This window comes from Uloborus diversus, chromosome 1, assembly GCF_026930045.1.
Source record: "Uloborus diversus isolate 005 chromosome 1, Udiv.v.3.1, whole genome shotgun sequence".
In the NCBI taxonomy this organism is placed as follows: domain Eukaryota; kingdom Metazoa; phylum Arthropoda; class Arachnida; order Araneae; family Uloboridae; genus Uloborus; species Uloborus diversus.
The window spans coordinates 118,366,532-118,387,121 of record NC_072731.1 but is presented as its reverse complement, the minus strand read 5'-3'; the positions used below and the strand labels follow the sequence as shown (position 1 = coordinate 118,387,121).

General features: G+C 34.9%; 1 protein-coding gene across 2 annotated transcripts in view; it reads right to left on the bottom strand.

Annotated features, from left to right (window-relative positions):
- The window catches only part of LOC129231707 (eukaryotic elongation factor 2 kinase-like), a 105,323-nt gene that overhangs the window by 53,902 nt on the left and 30,831 nt on the right, over nt 1-20,590 (bottom strand). Inside the window, exons 5-7 of one of the 2 annotated variants that reach the window (XM_054866072.1) lie at nt 19,772-19,943; nt 19,335-19,484; nt 10,660-10,920 (exon numbers count right to left, since the gene is read on the bottom strand). In XM_054866072.1, coding sequence (XP_054722047.1) covers nt 10,660-10,920; nt 19,335-19,484; nt 19,772-19,943 — 583 coding nt within the window. The remainder of the gene's footprint in view (nt 1-10,659; nt 10,921-19,334; nt 19,485-19,771; nt 19,944-20,590) is intronic. The other variant, XM_054866079.1, reaches the window with a different exon arrangement.

The window sequence follows — 20,590 nt, the reverse complement described above, 5'->3', positions numbered from 1 at the left end:
AATTAATTAATTAAATAAAAAATAAACCATCGATTCAGCATTTTAATTATTGACTCATAAAAGAAAATGGAATTCCCCTTTAAAAACTTGAAATAAGCTTTGTTACAAAAATAAAGACTTTTCATTTATTTGCATCCTAATAAAGCGAAGTTAGCTTGAAAAAAAGAATAAAATATGATTCTCATATCGGATGTAAAAAGATTGCGTTTTTCAAAATGTAGACATCTATAGAAAAAAATAACGGTAAATAAAAGTTTATTTAAAGTTAATTATCCTTTTTAGTATCGAAAAACCAAACCCATATAACTTTCTCCCAAAATAACAGTTTAACATCGCACCACCAGACACTAAGTGGCGATAAGTTTAAATATTATAACCCTATCTGAAGCGATCACATCCGCCCCACCCATACTATCCTTTGCAGTTCTAAATTCATTTCGCTGTATATTATTGATGATTAAATCATGAGTGGGAAGAAAAGTGCTTACTACGCCTATTCAGAGAATGTTGACGCTTTTCCAAAGGAGTTTACAACAACACCGCTGCATAAAACAAACAAGCAAAATTATAAACCTAACTGACTTTTAGCTGTTAATTTCTTTCAAAGAAACCAACAACAGGCATTATATTTATTTGGCGGTAGTAACTATTTATGGCTTGCAGGAGCATCACAAGAGTGCCGATTTTTTTTTTTTTTTTCCTTTTGAAAAATTAGCTGATTTTGTATAAGTTGATTCCTCTAATATAACTTTAAATATGCTGTATTATTTTAATTTGAGATTTGCTCTTTCAATAAACTATTTGTGAAAGATCCGTTTTTGTTTACCAGAATTTTGTGAAGGGTCCGTTTTGGTTGATCGGATTTTTGTGAAAAGTCCGTTTTGGTTGATCGGATTTTTGTGAAAGTTCCGTTTTGGTTGATCGGATTTTTGTGAGGGGTCCGTTAACGGACCCAAATTTGCTCTGGCCAGACCCCTGAAGTGTTGACAAGGATCTCGAACAACGAAACAGAAAGTCAAGATCACCAGTCCGGAATAAGAGGAAGGTGAGCAAGAAAACTGCAAGGTGCAGTTCCCCATCAGTGGAAAAGGAAGCGTGTAAGTACTAGAACTTTTTTATTTCCAAAGTACATCTAAATGAAGTATCAGAAGACCCAGATGAATTTATTTTCGACACTGGTTCCACTCATCATTTCGTCAACATTCGTAGTGCCTTTGAGGACTTTAAACCATTGCGAAACAAAGAAATGGCTGTAGCCGTTAGAAATGAAACTTTCCCCATTTTGGGGATGGGAACTGTGAAATTAAAGTTTGATGATACTATCATTGTTTTAAAAGATGTAATGTACTCTCCTAACCTGCGTCAAAATTTGTTATCGGGTACTAAATTCGATAAAGGGGGTGCTAAGTTTGAAGGAGGAAACGGCTCCTTGGCGATATCTGGTCGAAATGGATTTATATTTAGAGCAATTTTAAGAAATGGCATTTATTTTGTAAAACCTCAAATTTTGTATAATAAATCGTATCAAGAAAGTATAAAACCAAATAAAAGTAATGATCATTTTGAAAATGAGAAAATTGAATGCTCTAATGTAGAGAAATTAGAATTGTGGCATAGAAGGCTGGCACATATTAACACCGATAGTATCAGAAAGAGCGGTGAATTTGAGTGTGTCCATGGCCTGCCTAAATTCAAAAATGTAAAAATAGATTTTGAAAATTGTAAAATTGGTAAATTTAAATGTGTTTCATTTAAACCAATAGGTAAAATACGGTCCAAGTGTCACCTTGAATTACTTCATGCTGATGTGTGGGGTCCATGTAATATTAAGGGAAATAAGGGGGAACGTTTTATTTGTCAATCATTGATGATTTTTCACGTAAATCTGCTTTGTATCCAATTAGTGAAAAGAGCAAAGTACCAGAAATTTTCATAAGGCACATAAAGCGTGCTGAAAGGTTTTTTAATCTCAAAGTAAAAGCTGTTAGAACTGACAACGGGGGAGAATTCGTAAATAAAGTTTTTGACAATTATTGTTTGGATAACGGTATAAAACATGAGTTAACCAACATTTTCAGTCCAGAGATGAATAGTTTGGCCGAAGTGTACAATCGCTCAGCCGCTAATGCTGCAACAGTATTATTGGAAGAAAGCGGGCTAAGTAAAAGATTTTGGCCGGATGCTATGCTTTATTTCAATTATACTTGGAATAGGATTTGTCACTCAGGACAAACTAAAACACCTTTTGAGTTATATGGTGGACGTAAGTTAAGTGCTAGGCACGTCAAACCTTTCGGTGTTTTGTGTTATCTTGGAACATCCCGTCAGCAGAGAAATAAACTTGATGTTAAAGCCAAAAAAGGTATTTTTTGGGCTATGCATTTAACACTAAGGGTTTTCGTATCTGGATTCCCGAAAGCGGGAAAATTTTTGAAAGTATAAATGTAAATTTTAATGAAAATGTTTATTATAAAGAAGCTTTTAAAAATATATCAGAGAGTGATTCTACTGGAGCTGTGCTGGGTCCCTGTCTTAAATGGTCAAATATTCAATCAGATTCTGAAAATTCAGAAAATGAATCGAGTTCCGAATCGGATAACGGAAGTGAAAGCCCGAGTACGCCGTCTAAATTCTATCTTCTGATGAGAGTGAAAGCGAGACGAGCGGGGATGAATCAGATTCGAATTCTGACTTGAGTGAAAATGGGGAAAACCCACCACGCGCCCAGCTGCGTGAAACTGAATGGGTGAGGAAAGCAATCCCAAAGTCAGATAAATCTCGTACTGATATTTATTTTTATGAGAAACATTCTTCTAAACGATTGCATTCTTTAAATGATGTTGAAAAATATTGTTCTAAAAATGCTATATTGTTTAAGCCACATTTATTTGATTTTAATGGTAAAAATCTATATCAAGGTGAAATTTCTGATCAAACTGTTCATTTAAATTTATGCAACTTATGACTAGATGATGAAATTGTAATTCCTAAGAATTACAAACAGGTTCTTAAATCTAAGCAAAAGGACCAGTGGTTAGATTCAATGAGGGATGAATTAGAGGTTATGTATTCTAGAAAAGTGTGGGATTTAACACCTTTGCCTGCAAATGAAAAACCAATCGGATCAAGATGGGTTTTCAATGTTAAAAGAGATGAATCGGGAAAAATTGTTAGGTATCATGGGAGATTTGTTGCTCAGGGATATGCACAATCCCCTCAATCGTACGATCAGACTTTTAGTCCGACAATTCATTTCTTATTGGTTCGATTTTTCTTTTCCTTGAAAATATCAGAAGGTTGGTTTGATTTGCAGTGCGATGTAAAAAATGCTTATTTATGTGCACCTCTAAAAGAATGCATCTTTATGAGACAACCACCGGGTTTTGCAATAGAAGGGAAAGAAAATCTAGTTTGTAAGCTTAATAAAGCAATTTACGGTTTGCACCAGAGTGGCCGTATGTGGTTTTTTGAGATAAACAGTGTTTTATTGAAAATTGGTTTTCAAAAATTTGAAGAATGTAATTGTGTTTATATCTATAATTCATGTGTCATTTTATTGTTGTATGTTGACGATATTATTTTGCTCGCACGGAAAGAAAAGAATTTAAATCATGTTTTAAATTTACTTAGGAAAAATTTTGACTTAAAAATTCTCGGAAAAACGATAAAACTGTTAGGTGTTGAATTTGAAAGAACTGAAAATGGTTTGAATTTGTTTCAAACTAAATATATCATTGAAGTTTTTGAAAAGTGCAAACATTTTAATTTTCCGGTTTCATCATTGCCGATTTGTAAAGGTACTGTTTTTTCAAAATCGAATTGTCCTAATAAAGAAAATGAAAAACTTGAAATGTCAAAGATTCCTCATCGTAATTTGTTGGGTTGTCTTTCTTTCATTGCGAGCAGAACGAGACCGGACATTCGTTATGCTGTCAATATCTTCAGTCAATTTCAAAGCAATCCTGGTGTCATTCATTGGAACGGTCTTTTAAAACTTCTGGGTTATGTTTTTCAGACAAAAGATTTAAAACTTAGATTAAACTGTAATAGAACCCAATTAATAGCTTTTTCTGACGCCGATTACGCAGCTAATTGAGATTATCGAACTTCACTCGGGGGGCAGTTAATTTTGTTGGATAATGCGCCAATTTAATGGCGAACCTTCAAGGAACGTTGTATTAGCCTTTCCACTATGGAAAGTGAGTTTGTGGCCCTTTGTGAAGCGTATAAAGAGCTTATGTGGTTTGACCGTGTATTAAACGAATGATTACGCTGGGGAATTGTTAGAAAAAGTAAAATTAAATCTGTAATGTACGTTGATAATCAATCGGCCATTGACTTTGTTAAATCTCCGATTGAAAATCACCGTACAAAACATATTGATGTAAAATTATTTTTTGTTCGTGATTTGATTCAGCGGGACATTTTTACCGTAAAACATGTAGGTAGTAAATCCAACAGGGCCGATATTTCTACGAAGCCGCAGACCCGTTTTGAACTGAATCGTTTTTGTGAACAAATATTTTGTTAATTTTTAATAGTATTAAATTGTTTGGTATAATATATTGGGGTATTAAAGTATAAATATTTTTGTAACAACTGAAATTCTTTTTCAAATTTCTCATTGGTTTAATCTTTGAGATGGAGGAATTTGATTCAATGACAAGAGTTTATTTTTGGAAACTTAGCGTTTTAAATGATTTTGTCATTGTGAAAAAAAAAATTTTTTTTTTTTGTCAAATCATTGTTCCCATCTTTTTCAAAGATACTGTTTTGAGTATTTTTGTCAATTACAGTTTGACAAGATAGTTTGAAGTGGAAATGTTCATCTTGGACTTAATACTAGTTCCTTGGACTTTGAATCATCTATAGGCAAGAAGGACTTTTTTTGATAAAGGACTTCGAGTGAATTAAGCGGTGATGCTTTGAACTGCAGCTGCTGATGGATGATGTATTATGGTGGATATGTATCCATATTTGTTTATTGTTGAATTGTTTAATTTTTTTAAAAAGATTAAGCTTGGCCCTTTGTGGATTTTTTTGGGTTATTTTTGAAACTGTTAAAATTGTATAAAATTTTTTTAAAGTTTAATAACATTATTGTGAATGAGAAGGGGGGATATGATGGACATCGGTAAATGATTTTTATTCGCGTTCTCATTCTTAATGTAATGTAATATAAAATTTACTTTATTCAAATTAGATTAACTTCTCAACTCTTTCGGCACGTGTAAAGTTTCAGTTTTAGGTTGGCATCCTTTGATGCCCAATCATATGCAAATGAGGCAAGTATAAATAGTGAACAATTCTAATCGTTCTCTCTCTTCTTTTGTGTTCATCAGCCTCTTGTGAGTTAGGTCCGGTAGGTGTTGGGGAGTTGCGAACTCCGCCTCCACTTATGGCCAGGGTTTATTCTTATAAACTTATTTTGTTAGTTTATTTATTTTAGTTTCTATGGACCAATAAATTTTTGGTAAGATTTTAAACAAGTTTCCAATGTTCATTTCTTCACATTAACATTCTGCATCTTCCACTGTGTGGTATTATCTCTGCTTGTATAAGCATGTAACATTGTTGACTGACTTACGGAATTTAGCCTTTCGGCTTTTCGTTTAAACATCGTAAGTTATCAAAATTTTGAGCATTGATCAGAAACTTCTCTGATGTGCAGATTTTTTTTTTCAATCGGATTACTTTTATTTTGAAAGAAAGAAGCGCATTGGTCTTTAAAGATCTCTATCAAAATACTAAAAGATTAGCAATACTTCTGTAAAAAAAAACTTTCTAAGTTTAAAATTGTCTACTGAACTAAATTTACAGAACAAAATTGTTTAGAATAATAAGATTTCATTAATTAATTTAAAGAAATAATATAAAATATGAAAAGATTACTGCAGCTCATTAAAAACTTCAGTCGCACTCGCAGACAAAACAATGTGCTGTGCATCATAACAACTTCAGAACTGCTGACATAAACAAGCAGCGCCCGCTCAAAGGAGGAAGAAAAGAAGTACCTTCTGCGCATGTCCTCCCGCCGCCGACTACTATGGCGACTACTATGGCGCACACGCACCAATGGCAGAGAGTTGATAAAAAGAACTGCAGGGGGAAGAAGAAAGAGGAGAATGCCAAAACGAGGAAGGGGAAGGGAATGGCAGAGAAAAAAACAAGCCTGAAAGTTTTTTTTTTTTTTTTTTTTTTTTGACGTCTGGGCCGCACTAAGAACTATAGGAAATATGCAATTTTTCATTTTCCCTGACAATTCCAGGTTTTCCCGGTGCGTGGCAACCCTGTCTGGAGAACAAATCTGTTGTCATGCTTTTCCCAACCATAACCAGCATCTGGCTGTAGAATCTTTGGACATGCAATGAGATCATTTTGCCAAATCATGGCTTGATAGTGTGCTCTCATGATAGCATAGCGAAGAGCTGATTGTGTTGGGGGCATTTTCTCTGATTTGGCAATTTTCTTTTGAAATAAAATGAACCGAACACAGCCAAACATCAGATTTAGAGCAGTTTGGCACATAAAGTTTACAAACATACCGCTTTAATGCAGCAAACATATCGTCAGAGGGCATTAAATGCAATCCTAAATTTCTGAAAGCTTGCAAAATATTTGAATCATATTGCTGCAAGGCTTTCCAACAAAATAGTTTACCATTCCCAGCAAAAACTCCAGTAGTGTCGCATTCAGTAAATGGATTCGAATATTCGGATTTTTAGGCATTATAAAGTAGTTATTAATGGATTTAAGCATTTTCAGCGTTGAAAACTTGTTTCAAACCGAGAAATTATGAATATATAACTGTTTTATGTTTGCAGTTATAACCCCTCCCCCTGCCTAAAGATGTCTTAGACATTATAGCTAAACTTCAGAGTGGTGAGGAAAATTTTGCCGAGAATTATTGTTTAAATGAAGATAACATCTTGCTAAAATGCATAAAAGAAGAGGTAAAACTCAAACAGTCAAAAGAATTTACATTCCTTCAAAATTGGTTATACCGTGCATAGAGAATGCTCATACACCTCATTTTGGCATTCAAAAAACTTACACAATTTTCTGCAGAAATCATATTACTTCCCTTCAATGTTTTCTAAAGTCAAATCTTTCTGTCGATCTTGTGAGAAGTGCTTGGCTAACAAACCAAAACCAAATAAGTCCAAACCTGAATTAATTCCAAAATCCGCATTAAATTGCGGGGAGTATATTTCAATTGACATAGTGGGAAAACTTTGTAGATCCAGTGATGGAAATTTTTTTATTTTGACTTTTCTAGATTATTTTTCCAGATTTTTAGAGACTTATACTTTGAGCAGTATAACATCTACTGTAATTATCAAATGCCTAAACGATTACTTCTCCAGTTATGGCATACCAAAGGTCATTCTAACGGACAACGCCAAGAACTTCATTTCTGATGAAATTGAATTTTTTTTTAAGACGTTGAAGATTGATCACAAGAAATCTTCTATCTACTACGCACCTTCTAATGGTGCCTTAGAGAGGACTCACAGCATTTTAAAAGAATCTGTTAGTTCTCTCACTTCACACACCTTTGAATTGTCCCAAAAATTACTTTTATTTAAATTACATTACAATGCAAGTGTTCATAGCGTTATAAAATTTTCTCCCTCACAACTATTTTTTGGGAGAGAAATTAATACTTCTATGGATATTTTTGCCGACCCTATTGTATCCACCGAATATGACAAACATATTAAAGAGATTAAAAAATCTTCTGAGGAAAACAAGACTGCCGTTGTGGCAAACGAGAACAAATATTTTGAACAACATAAAAAGCACCTGAAAGGCAGAATAGTCACCACTTTCAATGTAGGTGACAAGGTTTTCCTAAAAAACTTGATTAAGCCAGGAGTATTCATGCCAAAATATAAAGGTCCTTATGTGATCACCAGAATTTTTAGAAACAACAACTATTAGTTCAAAACGAGAATGATGCCACTGAGAAAGCAATTAAACTTCATTTTAGTAAAATTTTCAAAGCAAATTAAATCAAAAAAAAAAAAAAAAATGCGGAAATGGGAAGAAATTTTTTTTTCCCCTCTCACTCGTCGATTGTGGTTGAGATGTTTTGCGTGTATCAATAATATGTCAACTGCCTGAAATTCTTTTCTGGGATTCGCGACCCCAGGGAGGCCCTGTTCTGGTTAGGCTGGCACTAAGAAAACGAAAGTAGATTTTGGACACGGACTGAATTTTGTTTATGCACCAAAATGTCAGCTCACATGATCATTAAATGCCATCATTATTTTATTTTATCCCTCCACAGCTTCAAGCAAATGAATAATGTATGCATATGCCAACGAGGCAATCTTTTTTTTTCTTTGGTGTATTGTGGTGTACTCTGTTCCTCGATCACGGATCCAAGGTGAATTTCAATAGAAAAGGAAATTACAATTGGTGAAGAGGATCAATCGTATATTTGAATGTTGACTTACCCATACTATGAATTTTGATTTTATATAATGTATTGTTTTAAGTATTTCAAATGTGTGTTTTTTTTTTTAAAGTATACCATGCACGACTAGCAAGCAAGGGGTACTCATTTTCTTCTGCTGGGGGGTGGAAATGTAAAAGGGGAAATTGGCTTTCAATGAATCTGATCCCAGTAGATGGCAGCATCATGCAGCGTAAGCTTGCTGAGGTGAAATAACCAATCACGTGGTTTTAGCTTATTACCAGGTGCCTCTGCTGGCCTATGGGATTTCAAGAATTTTCCCGTCTTCTAGTCTTCTCTATACAAAGAATATCATACCTCCTGCAGCATTTTTCTGTTTGCTGTTGCCGTTTTTGCTGGAAGGATGATTCCCTGCTGGTGTGCGCCTGAAGAATGTTCATCTTCGACGTGGAAGGAAAAGAAAAAAAAAAGAGTTGATCTGTGTGGCCAATAAAGCCTAAATTGAATTCATATTGAGGCCATTTTTTAACCCAGAATCTACACGGTTCTCAAATAGTCAACTGCGACACGATGAATACAGATTGCGGGACGGAGAAAAATAGCAGCTAAGACTTCCCGATCCACCGTCTTTAAGGTGAGCGTCATGCCAACAGACGAGGATGTTGCGCTTGATAATGTTGCGCTATGAAGCAATAATTTAGTGCATCTAAGGTGCTCCAAGACTGTGCCCATTGAACGATTGGATCTTCCGAATGAACTGATAATTTTCGTGCATTGAACTTTCAAGTCAGAGACTGCTCATCGAACCTCCATTGACCTGAGAACATTCTATTCTATTCGGATGTAAATAGTATCTCCTCTTATAAAAAGGGTGCACCCTCGATAGTACCAATGCATTTCACCAATATACATATGTCTTAACAATAAATGGATGCGGTAAGTGAAAATTTGACTATCTTTCTTTGTATCTTGCATGCCTCCTCACGGCCATTAGGCCTACACCACCGATTCTCATGATTCAACATGGTCTGGCATTTCCAATATGCCAGTATGGTATTTTTCACAACGCATGTATCATATCGATAATACGGTATATCATGTATGATAATAATTCCAATAATTTAACATATCCCACCATTTAACAATTTACATCATGGATAAATAAGTGAATGAAAATACTCATGCATTTTCTTTTGATATTATTGATTTGATCATTTTTATGCACACTAGAACCTAGTTTATTGGGCCTCCATTTATATGGATCTCTGGTTTATCCAGATCATCGATCTAGGTTTATCCAGATCCCATTTGTAGAGTTAAAGAAAAACAAACCTATATTTACTTAAATAATAATTTAAATATACAATTGCAAGAACGGATCTATATCCAGCTTTCATTTCGATTCGACTCCTGCATAAAATGTACAATAAAGTTAGTGCTAATCTAACAAACAACATTGCATACTTGGAGCGTCAGTCCAACACCCCTGCAACTGAACAATAAATGATCAGGTATTTGTGAGAGACGGTACTTTGTAGTTTTGCAACAAAGCATTGTTTTTTGCTGTAATAAAAAATAAATCTGCTTACTTAAGAATGTGCTTTGAGAACTACCTGGATTTTTGTTTATCCGGTTTGCCTTCGGTCCCAGTTAGTCCGGATAAACAAGGTGGTACTGTATTTCATATTCATTAAATCTCTCATTTCATGCCGTCAAGATCAAAAGAAAACAAAGACGGGGGAATCTGTGCAGAGCAAGGGCATATCCAGCTGAAGGTGAAAGGGGGAGGGGGGACACACAGGTCTTTTGGGCAATTGGGGGGGGGGGGGAGATGATATAGTGTAGTAACGTGCTTTTGCAAAGATAGAATACTTTTATGAGGAAAGTTTGTAGAAAAAGAGCTTTTGGAGCAGTATTAACCTTTTGTTACCTTCATAGTGGTTTCAATGAGCTTTCACATATAGCAACCACATATCAATCATTCCCCCCCCCCCCCCCCCCGTGTTTCTTCTTTGGTTTTAATTTATTTACTTCAGAAGGCAGCTGCAGTCCCTTGCCCCTCACTGGATATGCCGATAGTGCAGCATGTAACTTTTCTTTCTTTCTTCTTGTTCTATTATTATTATTATTATTTCATTACACAGAAATCTTTTTAAAGAAAAGTATGCTTCTGGAAAATGATCTAGAAGCACAAGAAATACATGGTAGAAGTTTAAAACATAATTTTGAATCATTACCTGAAGACTAGCCAATTTGTTGTTCTGTAGCTTTTCAGTAGTTGCCAAGTCAAAAGGCGAAAGACCAAGACTTTCACAAATAGCGTTACAAATATGTGAATGGAAGAACAAAGCCATCCCACGTGTTCCCAAGTTACCATCACCAAATCCAATACCAGAAGCTGTATGAATCTGTGGATCTGTGTACAAATCACCTACTCCTTGTATATCAACAACTATCAATTCATGTCCAGATCTTTCAAATGTAAAATGACTGAAAGCCTGTAAATTCAACAAAAATTTTAAAGAACTAAATATTTAAAATAATATTTACATCAACAAAAACCAGAGGGGGCGATTGGGACTGAAAAGTGGGGGGAGGGGAGGCAAAAAAAAATTACAACAAAAAGCCATAGGACTTTTAGCAGCACCCAAAAAATAAAAAAAAAAAGAGAGAGAGAGAAACAAGTACAAAAAATTTTGCTGGGGCTGGTTTTGAGAGCAGATAAGTGGTAATTGATACAAATCTAACAACTTAACTCACGTTTTTATTAAGCTTTTAATGAATTTTGTACACAATAATTTTCCCCGAAGAAACGCTTAGACATAAATTAGACTTATATTATTTACCACGAAGTATTTTGAGATATCTAACACTTGGTAATAATTTCATTGAACAACTATGGCTTGCTTATAAGTAAAACAATTGATTTACTAATATCTAAACAATGAATACATGAACTAAACGTTACTATCTCAGCTAAATGTTTTGTAAACAGATATACAAAGTAAAACAAATAATTATGTTCTGAAAATTTTGACATTTCTGCTTTTTTTTTTAATTTTTAGTTTTGGTTTCTAAATTGAAAGTTAAAATAAATAAATGAACCATAAAGGGGAGGGGGCTCCCCCACCCCCTAAATCACCACCACGGACAAAAACTGAGCTATTGGGTTATGCAAAAAAAACTTAGATTGATAAAAAATATGAACCTGAATAAATAAAATGCTCATTGAAAAAAATAATTATTAATATTGTTATTATAGAATGCATTTAATATTAGTCCTAAAATATTTTAAATTTATTAGTTGCCTCTTTCTTTACATGTTTTTAGGTTTTTTTCAGGGCATTTGTCCAACTATCTCCTTGGGGTTTGCAGTTCTTCTTTAAAAAAAAGGGTAGCAGTCTCTTTTTTTAGTTCTGTTTTGGTTCATATTTTCTGCTTTAATACCATATATTATTTGCTTCATATTTATAAGAACCAGGGATGATTTTGGATGGAAACTTACTAGAACTTTGTTTCCAACTGCCCTGAAGTTACAAGAAAATATACAAATATTCAAATTTGATATACTCTGGTGTGCAAAAATTAAGAATGAGACGATTTTTTCAATATAACTTTGTACAAAAGCTTTCCAAATCAACACATTTAATACTGTAAGGTCCCCAATACGTAAGGACATGTGTAATGTAAGCAACACTTACTAAAAGAGAAATCAGAGGGATAAAAAGAAGCTTTATTGAAAAAGTAGCATGGAGCGCAATGCGACTGAAAGCCGAAACATCCCTGTGATGGGTGTCCAGCAAGAAACATCGGGTCTTTAGTAGGGGATATGATCTCCCCCGACTGCTAGGAAGGTTTCACAGCGTCTGCCCATGCTGAGAATGAGGGTGTCAATGAGTTGTTGAGACATTGCTGCCCATTCGTCTTGCAGCACCAATCGAAGCTCCCAAATCGTTACTGGTGGTAAGGTATGAGCTGCGAAGCGTCTGCCTAGAAAATCTCATACATGCTTGATGGGATTGAGATCCGGAGATCGTGCCGGCCAATCCATACGTTCAATATCCTCACTTTCTAAGAGCTGTTCGGCAGCTACTGTGCGATGACATGGTGCATTGTCGTCCATGAAAAGGAACTGCGGACCCATAGTGCCTCTAAAAAGACGCACATATGGAAGAAGAATCTCGTTACAATAACGGGTCCCGTTGACTGAGCCTGCGTCGAAGATGTGAAGGTCTGTACGACTACCAAGCATGATGCCTCCCCAAACGAGAACACCGAGACCTCCATACCTGTCCCTTTCAATGATGTTCAAGGGATGATTGCGGCTTCCCCGCTCTCTCCTGAGAATCGCTACTCAGACTGAATCTGCTCTCATCTGTAAAGAGTACTCGTCCCCATTCATTGTCTCTCCAATTCCAGTGTTCCCGGCACCACAAAGAACACCTTCTCCGATGGGCAGGCGTTAGAGGTACACACCGTATAGGGCGTCGTGCAAACAGACCACCACCGTGCAGTCTTCTGGCCACGGTAAAATGCGATATCAGTAGTCCAGTCGCCTGTGTCGTGTGTCTAGCGAATTCAACCGCTGTCAGCCGCCTGTTTCTTCCGGCCTGTAAGACAATATACCGGTCATCTGCGGGTGTGGTTCCTCGTGGACGACCACTACTAAACCCCCGGATAGCTGTTCCTGTAGTTTGATATTGTCTCCAAAGTCGTGAAACGATGTTGTGAGCAATTCCGAACTCTGCAGCCACACTTGTCACACTGCGGCCTTCCTCCAACTTCCCAATGATTCAACCTCGGGTAAAAGCATCCAGATGTCGTCTAACAGATTGATTATTCGCCATTTCTCGCTGAGGCAGCAACTCAGTGTGATTTTAACTGCTGTACGGCGTGCAATCTCTTTGCCAGAAATACTGATCTTACACCGACAACATGCTTTATACTACTTAGACACTCCCCCATTACGTCTGCCTGCATATCTGCGCATGTGCTACCGTACATCACCTTACTGAATCTCCTGATTGGTCTTTCTGTCCGCTCTGCCTCTTCGATCAGCTGATATGTTAATTTTTCGACTTCGTCCTTAATTTTTGCACACCAGTGTATATATATATATATATATATTTATATACTAGCATTCCCGTACCCGGCACTGCTCAGGCAATGGAATTAGCACGGGATAAGTGTTTGTTGCACCTAGTTACGAAAATCCTCTATAATAAATACTTATTACCTACATTTGTTCTAATTTTGGGAGAGTCCCGGGAGCCCCTGGACTCCTTACATATATATATACATATCTCCTTGTCCTTAACCAATCCTTAACTGTCATTAAAAATCCTTTTAAAGTATTGATTTTCTTTACCCGAGCAATGCCGGCACGAGAATGCTATTCTATATATATGTTACCTCAGGACATTGATTTTTATCATTTATATAGCTGCCAACATATCAACTTTGCTTCCTCGTTGATCAACTACTGGCTCCTGATGTAGGCACGGTGCTACCACCAGTGGTGGTATATTTTAGGGGGGGGGGCACATTTCATGATCAAAATCATACAATAGTTTTTCCTTTTCAAATATTCTAACTCACCCTTTTCTTAGAAACAGGGGGTGGGGGTGAGGGAGCCTGCAAACTTTGCCGCGGGCATTTACAAGCACAAGAGTGTAAACATATGGCTCTCCGTCATGGGCGCAAAGAAGAGGGAAACAGTGTTGATCCCAAATCAAAAAGGGAAAAAAATACTGCTAACTTTGTTCTGTAATCTTTATTGTGCCACTATAAAATATGAGTATTTGGAGATTTTGGTATAACATTTGACTGATATATTACACCGTTATTCTGTAAATATTTAGATTAACTTAGATTATAGCTGAATCATCTGGCTAAGAACATTGTCAATGAGAATTTGCTGTTTACTAGCAAAAATGCTAAGGATCATATAATGAGATCTTATTTTAACACAAACTTTCAACTGCATTTTATTGAAAATTTTGCTGTTGGCTAACACTCATGTGGCAGTGGTGCAACCAAAATGAGGGGGGACACGGGGCCCGCCCTCCAGAAGGCTGAGTACATTATTTTTTCAAAAACATTCTATATTGTTAAAGAGGAGAAACGGATGTTCCTTGGGAAAACAAAGTAATTTTAATAGGAAAAATATAGAATGCTGGGGGGACATCTGAATTTTTTTCAAAAAGAGCCTTAAAAAATGTCTACATTTGCAAATTATTCATGAGTTAATCACATCTCACACCTCCTATTAATCTCATTTCTCCCACCTCCTTTTTTTTTCTTTTTTATAAATGACCAAAAAAAAAAGGAAAGTCTTCAAAATGCTACACTTTGGAAGCCCCCTTCCTCAGCCAAAACCATTCAAGAGTATCTCCAATTTCGATTCCAAGGCTTAAATTTAGCCAAATTCCAGGGTAGAACTAACACCTCGCCTTCTAACAACATCAAAAATCGTTTAAGACTGCATCTTTGGAACTACTATTTTGAATAATTGCCGAGCCCCAAACGTTACCAAATGTGGTCTACAGTCGTGTTTTTAAAACTTCAATATCCGAAAATTTCCGGGCAAAGCTCTCGAACTCCATTTCTCTAATACCATCTAATTAGTCAAAAATTGGATTTTTAAAATGACAATTGATTGAGTTGAAGTTCCCTTAAAATAACATGAGCTGATGGTCCCGTAATTTGAAAATGTAAAAACTACAATTCCGAAAAAAAAAAATTAAGATGGAGAACTTAGAACCCCTCTCCCTATTATCACTCAATATTGCTTAAAAACTTTGTCTTTTAGGACTTCCATTTTGAAAGGTTTTTGGGGAGAGACCCAGAACACCCCCTTCCCTAACATCATCAAAGTTTGTCGGTAACTGCATTTTGGAATTTGAATTTCGAAAAAATTGGGGGAGGGGTGATCGATTTCACTCTAGTTTACAAAATAATCGATAAGAATTAGCCCCTAAATCCCATTCCTTGCCCTAACGTCAATAAATATCGCGCATAATTGCGTTTTTAAGACTTAAGTTTCTAAAAATTTCCTCTTAATTCCTCACAAAACTTTCCTCCCCACACTCTAAACACAAACCGTTATTTTCAGTCTCTTTCAGCCCATTCGCTTCCGAGTCGCAAGGGCTGCCATCTGGCGATATGTTAACAAGTTCAATTATGAGAAATATATCATGAAAATGGAAACAATTACATTTTAGATTGTTAGTAAGCTAAAGTTAAAATAATGACACTGTGATGGAAAACATCAAACTTTGTAAAATTTTCTCATTACACTATCTAAAATTAATAATATTAACACACACACGGCAGAAATATAAATGAATAAATAAGTTTTACTCAAAAGTATAGCCTATAGAAATGTAAATATCATCACACTTAATAATATAAAACTGTAGAGTTTGTTAGTTTGAACGAGCTAATCTTAGGAACTACTGGTTCGAATTGAAAAATTCTTTTTGTGTTGAAGTCCAATTTATTGAGGAAGGCTACAGGTTATATAACATCATGCTAGGAATAATAGGAGTGGAGCAGCAATAAATTGAAATTAAATCGATAATATTTTATGATGCATTATTTATTGCATCACTAAGCCCTAGAAAACATTCACTTGTAGCTCAATCATTTAGACACTTGGCCAGTGATGTTACTACCTTGCTTTCGAATCCGGCTGCAGACAAGAAGAAATTTAGCATTCTGTTTCATTAAAAGTTACCAATAATATTATATAAATTTTTAAATCAAGAGTTTTCAATTATTTTTAATTGATTTTTTTTTTCGGTTTTTTTATTTATTGGAAAACATCGATGGACAAGGGTGTGTAATTTTATATCATAGTGTGACATACTTAAAATAGTTCTTTAATAGACTGTTGTCTTATTAAGGAGGGTGAAACCGCGATGCACAGCTAAAAATAAATAAAGGAATGTGCTCATAAATTGTTTCTCAATATTATTGGCAAAAATGGAAATGAATTATATATATATATATATATATATATATATATATATATATATATATATATATATATATATATAAGACAAATATTTGCTTAAACTTTTCGGGGTTACAAAGAACCCCTTTTTATTTTCAAAAAAGATGTCAGCTTGCGGATTTTAAAACTCCACCGCAGTCGATTGTCTCTTGCCACATCTTTTCTGTGCATTAAAAAGAAAGAGTTCTCCACGACTTCAAAACACAGGTCTGGGAAGTTTTGCAAATTTATCATTTTATACTTATTTATTTATTAATTTTCATTTTTACTTTCAGGAAAAATTTCAAACTTTACATTTTTTTTATGATATTTACATTATAAAAAGCTATGCTTTTTAGTAAAACTTATTTGTTTTTAGATTTCTGCTGCATTTTCCTCATAGTGTTATTAACATTACTTTTTAGTTAATGTTGTGGGAAAATTTTAAATTATCATGAAATAAATTTTTTTTGTGTTATGAATTTTTGTTGATCAATTTATAATGTTTGATATTTTTCATAGCTATGAACAATCTAAAATGTAATTGTTTTATTCTAATGATTTATTTCTAAAATTGTTCATTGTGCAAGAAAGTGAAAAGTGAAAAATAAAAGTTCATTTTCCGTTTTCATTACTTTTAAATTTTGGTAATCTCCCCCCCCCCCCCATCCCCACGCTGAAAAGCAAAGACATTTGGATTACAAGCTTTATTTCATCAATAATACCTCTTTCGGGCTCTAAAAATGATTTTTATTTCCTAGCTGCGTCATTCAACTTTGCACAGTCTATTTCGAAAATAAAAGTTTATTTTAATAATGGATGAAAAAGTTATAAAAAAAAAAGGCGAAGCAATCGTATTAAAAAATTTTTTTCAAAAAGTATAACGATCTGATCATGGAGCATAAATCATCACCATCTCTATTTTTTCTACTCATAAATATTATTACTGTATCTATTGTACAGTACTATTACAATGCAGCATTTTATTATTACTACATACTGCGCTTGCCATTATGTCTTACTTTATGTCTTTCTTTCCCATTGATTATTCATTTTGTGCATCAAGTATTTTATGTTGAATAAAACAGCTTTTTTTTATTGTTTAGAAACAGCAAAAGTTCAGTTCTTTATGTAAGAAAATGTAATGTAGTTGAGGAATGCTTTAAAGCAGTTTAAGGGATGTTTAAGAGTGTCTTAAAAAAATTGGTATGTTTCTAAAACAAATTGCATACGTTCATATGTACATTTTTCTACAACGCAAAATTTCGACTTACATGAGGAGTCTTGGAACACATCCCTCGCGTTGAGATTTGAGTGTATATGCAAACAAGGTCTGCTAGAAAAGTATCTAACCTTATGTTTTTAAGGTGAAAACCTGATGGACATGAAACAAGCGTGCTTGCATAAGCCAACTTTCAACTTTTCTATGCATGCATGCATTGCATCCCCCCCCCCCATCTGCCAATAGCGTCAGTAATTGGCAAACAGAGTTTAAATGACATAAAGTGTAGTGCGCTTGTCAGATTTTTAATTTGAAGTAAAATGGTGAAAGGAATGGCGCAGCACTACTTTTTCAATAGCCTCTTGAATTTGAGAAACAGCTAGAAGTCACAAGAAGCTGCATCAGGAGTGTAAGGAGCAAGTTGAACAGGAGTCTGGTTTTTCACTTAAAATGTCGACTGGAACAAAACTGGATTATTCCATATTTTCTGATTGGATAACTTTGCTCGGACTTTAAGGAACAGCATATATACTAATATTGCATGGCATGCGCAGGCTGGTACAGTGGAATGTTATAATTGATAACCACTTGCCTTCTAATAACAAAAACATCTCCCCCCTCAGCAATTACAGTCCAACCTCATTATCGCGACACCTGGATTTCATGACACTCCGGATGTCACGTCACTTTTTCAAAGTCCCGAACCTATGCCGTATTATTTTAATATTAAGTGGCTCTGGATTTTACGACAGTTTTTTTGGTGCAACTCCGGTTACGACGACACTTCGAGCTGCGCAGACTAGATCAAATATTTCTTTGCAACTGAAAAATTTTCAGTAAAATAATGAAAACACCTGGAAATGTTTTTTGTAGGAACTTCGGACTCTGACAAGAGATTTGACCAGGCATGACACCTCAAGAATGGCGGGGGGCGGGTAGATAAGTTCTGAAAGGTACGGGTTTCAGATTTTGACAAGATGAGGGACAATAGAAAGGAATTCAAAGCAGGCGCATTGTAATATTGGACGAGGGAAACAGCAGAAGAGAAAGACCATAGCTACCTGAAGCTGTAGCTGGTAACTACAAGCTTCTCCCATGAGAGAAAAACAAGAGTTCCTCATTAGATTGAAAAAGGACACACAACTCTACAGAGGATAAAAGAATTTGAAAGGGTTTTTTCATCTTCGAAAGGTGGGGCTTAGCCGTCAAAACCTAATCAAATTGCGAACAAAACTGATATTCAAAAGTTTAGCGACACTTATTGGAAAGTATTTCAGAATTGGGGGGGGGGGGGGAGAGAGTGAAGTTTTTTTAAAATAATTTTTGTTATATCTACCGAAAATTCAAATTTGCATTAGTTTAATCTAATAAAAAACATATATAAGGCTTTTAATTTCTTCATTACATCTAATTTTGTTGTTAACTCATGTTTAATTACGAATTTTTAAACTATTCCGGTTATGACGTCGCTCCGGCTATGACGACACTTTGTTGACAGTCCCAAAGGTGTCGTGATAACGAGGTTCGACTGTAGTTTTATGTTTAAGTTCCCACTTATTTACAAAAATTTAGCAGTTAGTATGTTGTGCCCCCCCCCCATAAAATTCTGAAAGGTACATAGATATAAGGAGGGAGAGAGATGAACTGTTTTATATATAAAATTATTTTAAGTAAAAACTGTACAAAAAACTTACTTGTGGGGTAAGTCTCATTTTCTCACAACTTATAAATCCAGAATTTGAGTTATATTTTATGTAATCACCCTCAATAAAATGTTCCAAATGATAAAGAGGTTTGCCAGGTCTTTTTAAAAATTCTATCACGCTCATTTGGCAGATATCAACCTGTAAAATAAAAAGACTTATAGACTCTGTAAATATTTAATTTTACAATGTCATCTCAGCCGCAAAAAAGATACATTGCAAGAATATCTATTTCAAATTCATGAAATAAAAAATATGGCATGCAAATTGAAAGTTTACAAAATCAGTACTAAATACACTTAACTTTTGCCAAATGTTCAAACTTACAGCATTTTTTTTTCCTTTTGAAAATTTCCTCAAATATCTAGCAACCTTAGTACTTAATCAGAGTTGTAACATTAATTTATAACACTTTGAAAGAAGCTTACTTTTTTTGGTGGGTTATGTCTATTGTATTCTTCTCCCCATAATTTAGCTTCACATTGTAGTTTTACATCTTCGAAATAAACACTTCGATCAACATCTTCCATATATTTCTTTGCAACATAATTAGATGCAGTTCTCCAATTCTGACGGTGGCAAAAGGTTGACAATTTTTTCCTATTTGAAAAAATGACAAAAAATGTAGGAAAACAAAAGGCATGCAGGACTATTTTGATCTCAATGCTGAGATTTAAAACAAAATTTAAATGAGCTTTGTTATAATTATTTTATCAAACTGTATTCAACCTTAATTCAGAAAATAAAATAAATTTTGACTACACAAAGTAAAACAAGGAAATCAATTTTCAAATCTTTGTGAAACATCAAAACACAAGGGTAATATAGAAAGACTGACATAACAGCCATCATACTTTGAAGAGTCAATACATAATAGTTCTCTGTCATACAACATGTGACGGGCAAAACCATGTGAAACAAACAAAAGGATCATGAGCTACCAGGAATTCATAGATCAACAGGACACAGGTAAATCGTATGTAATTTCATCAAATCTAAAATAGTGTCTAAAATATCGTTTTTAGAACTACTATTTAGGAAATTTTACAGAGTGTAACCCCTGGATCCCCTATTTATGCTCCAAATTTACCCATAACGCAATGTGTTTATAGAGCAATCACGATTGCTAATTGTTTTCACTTGACAGTCCGTGATGTTTGGTTCCTTTTTCAACACCACCGTCCTCTGCAGGTGCGACTCCTCCCGATAACCGCTTCTCCTGGTTGGTGGCGTCCATGTCCTACACA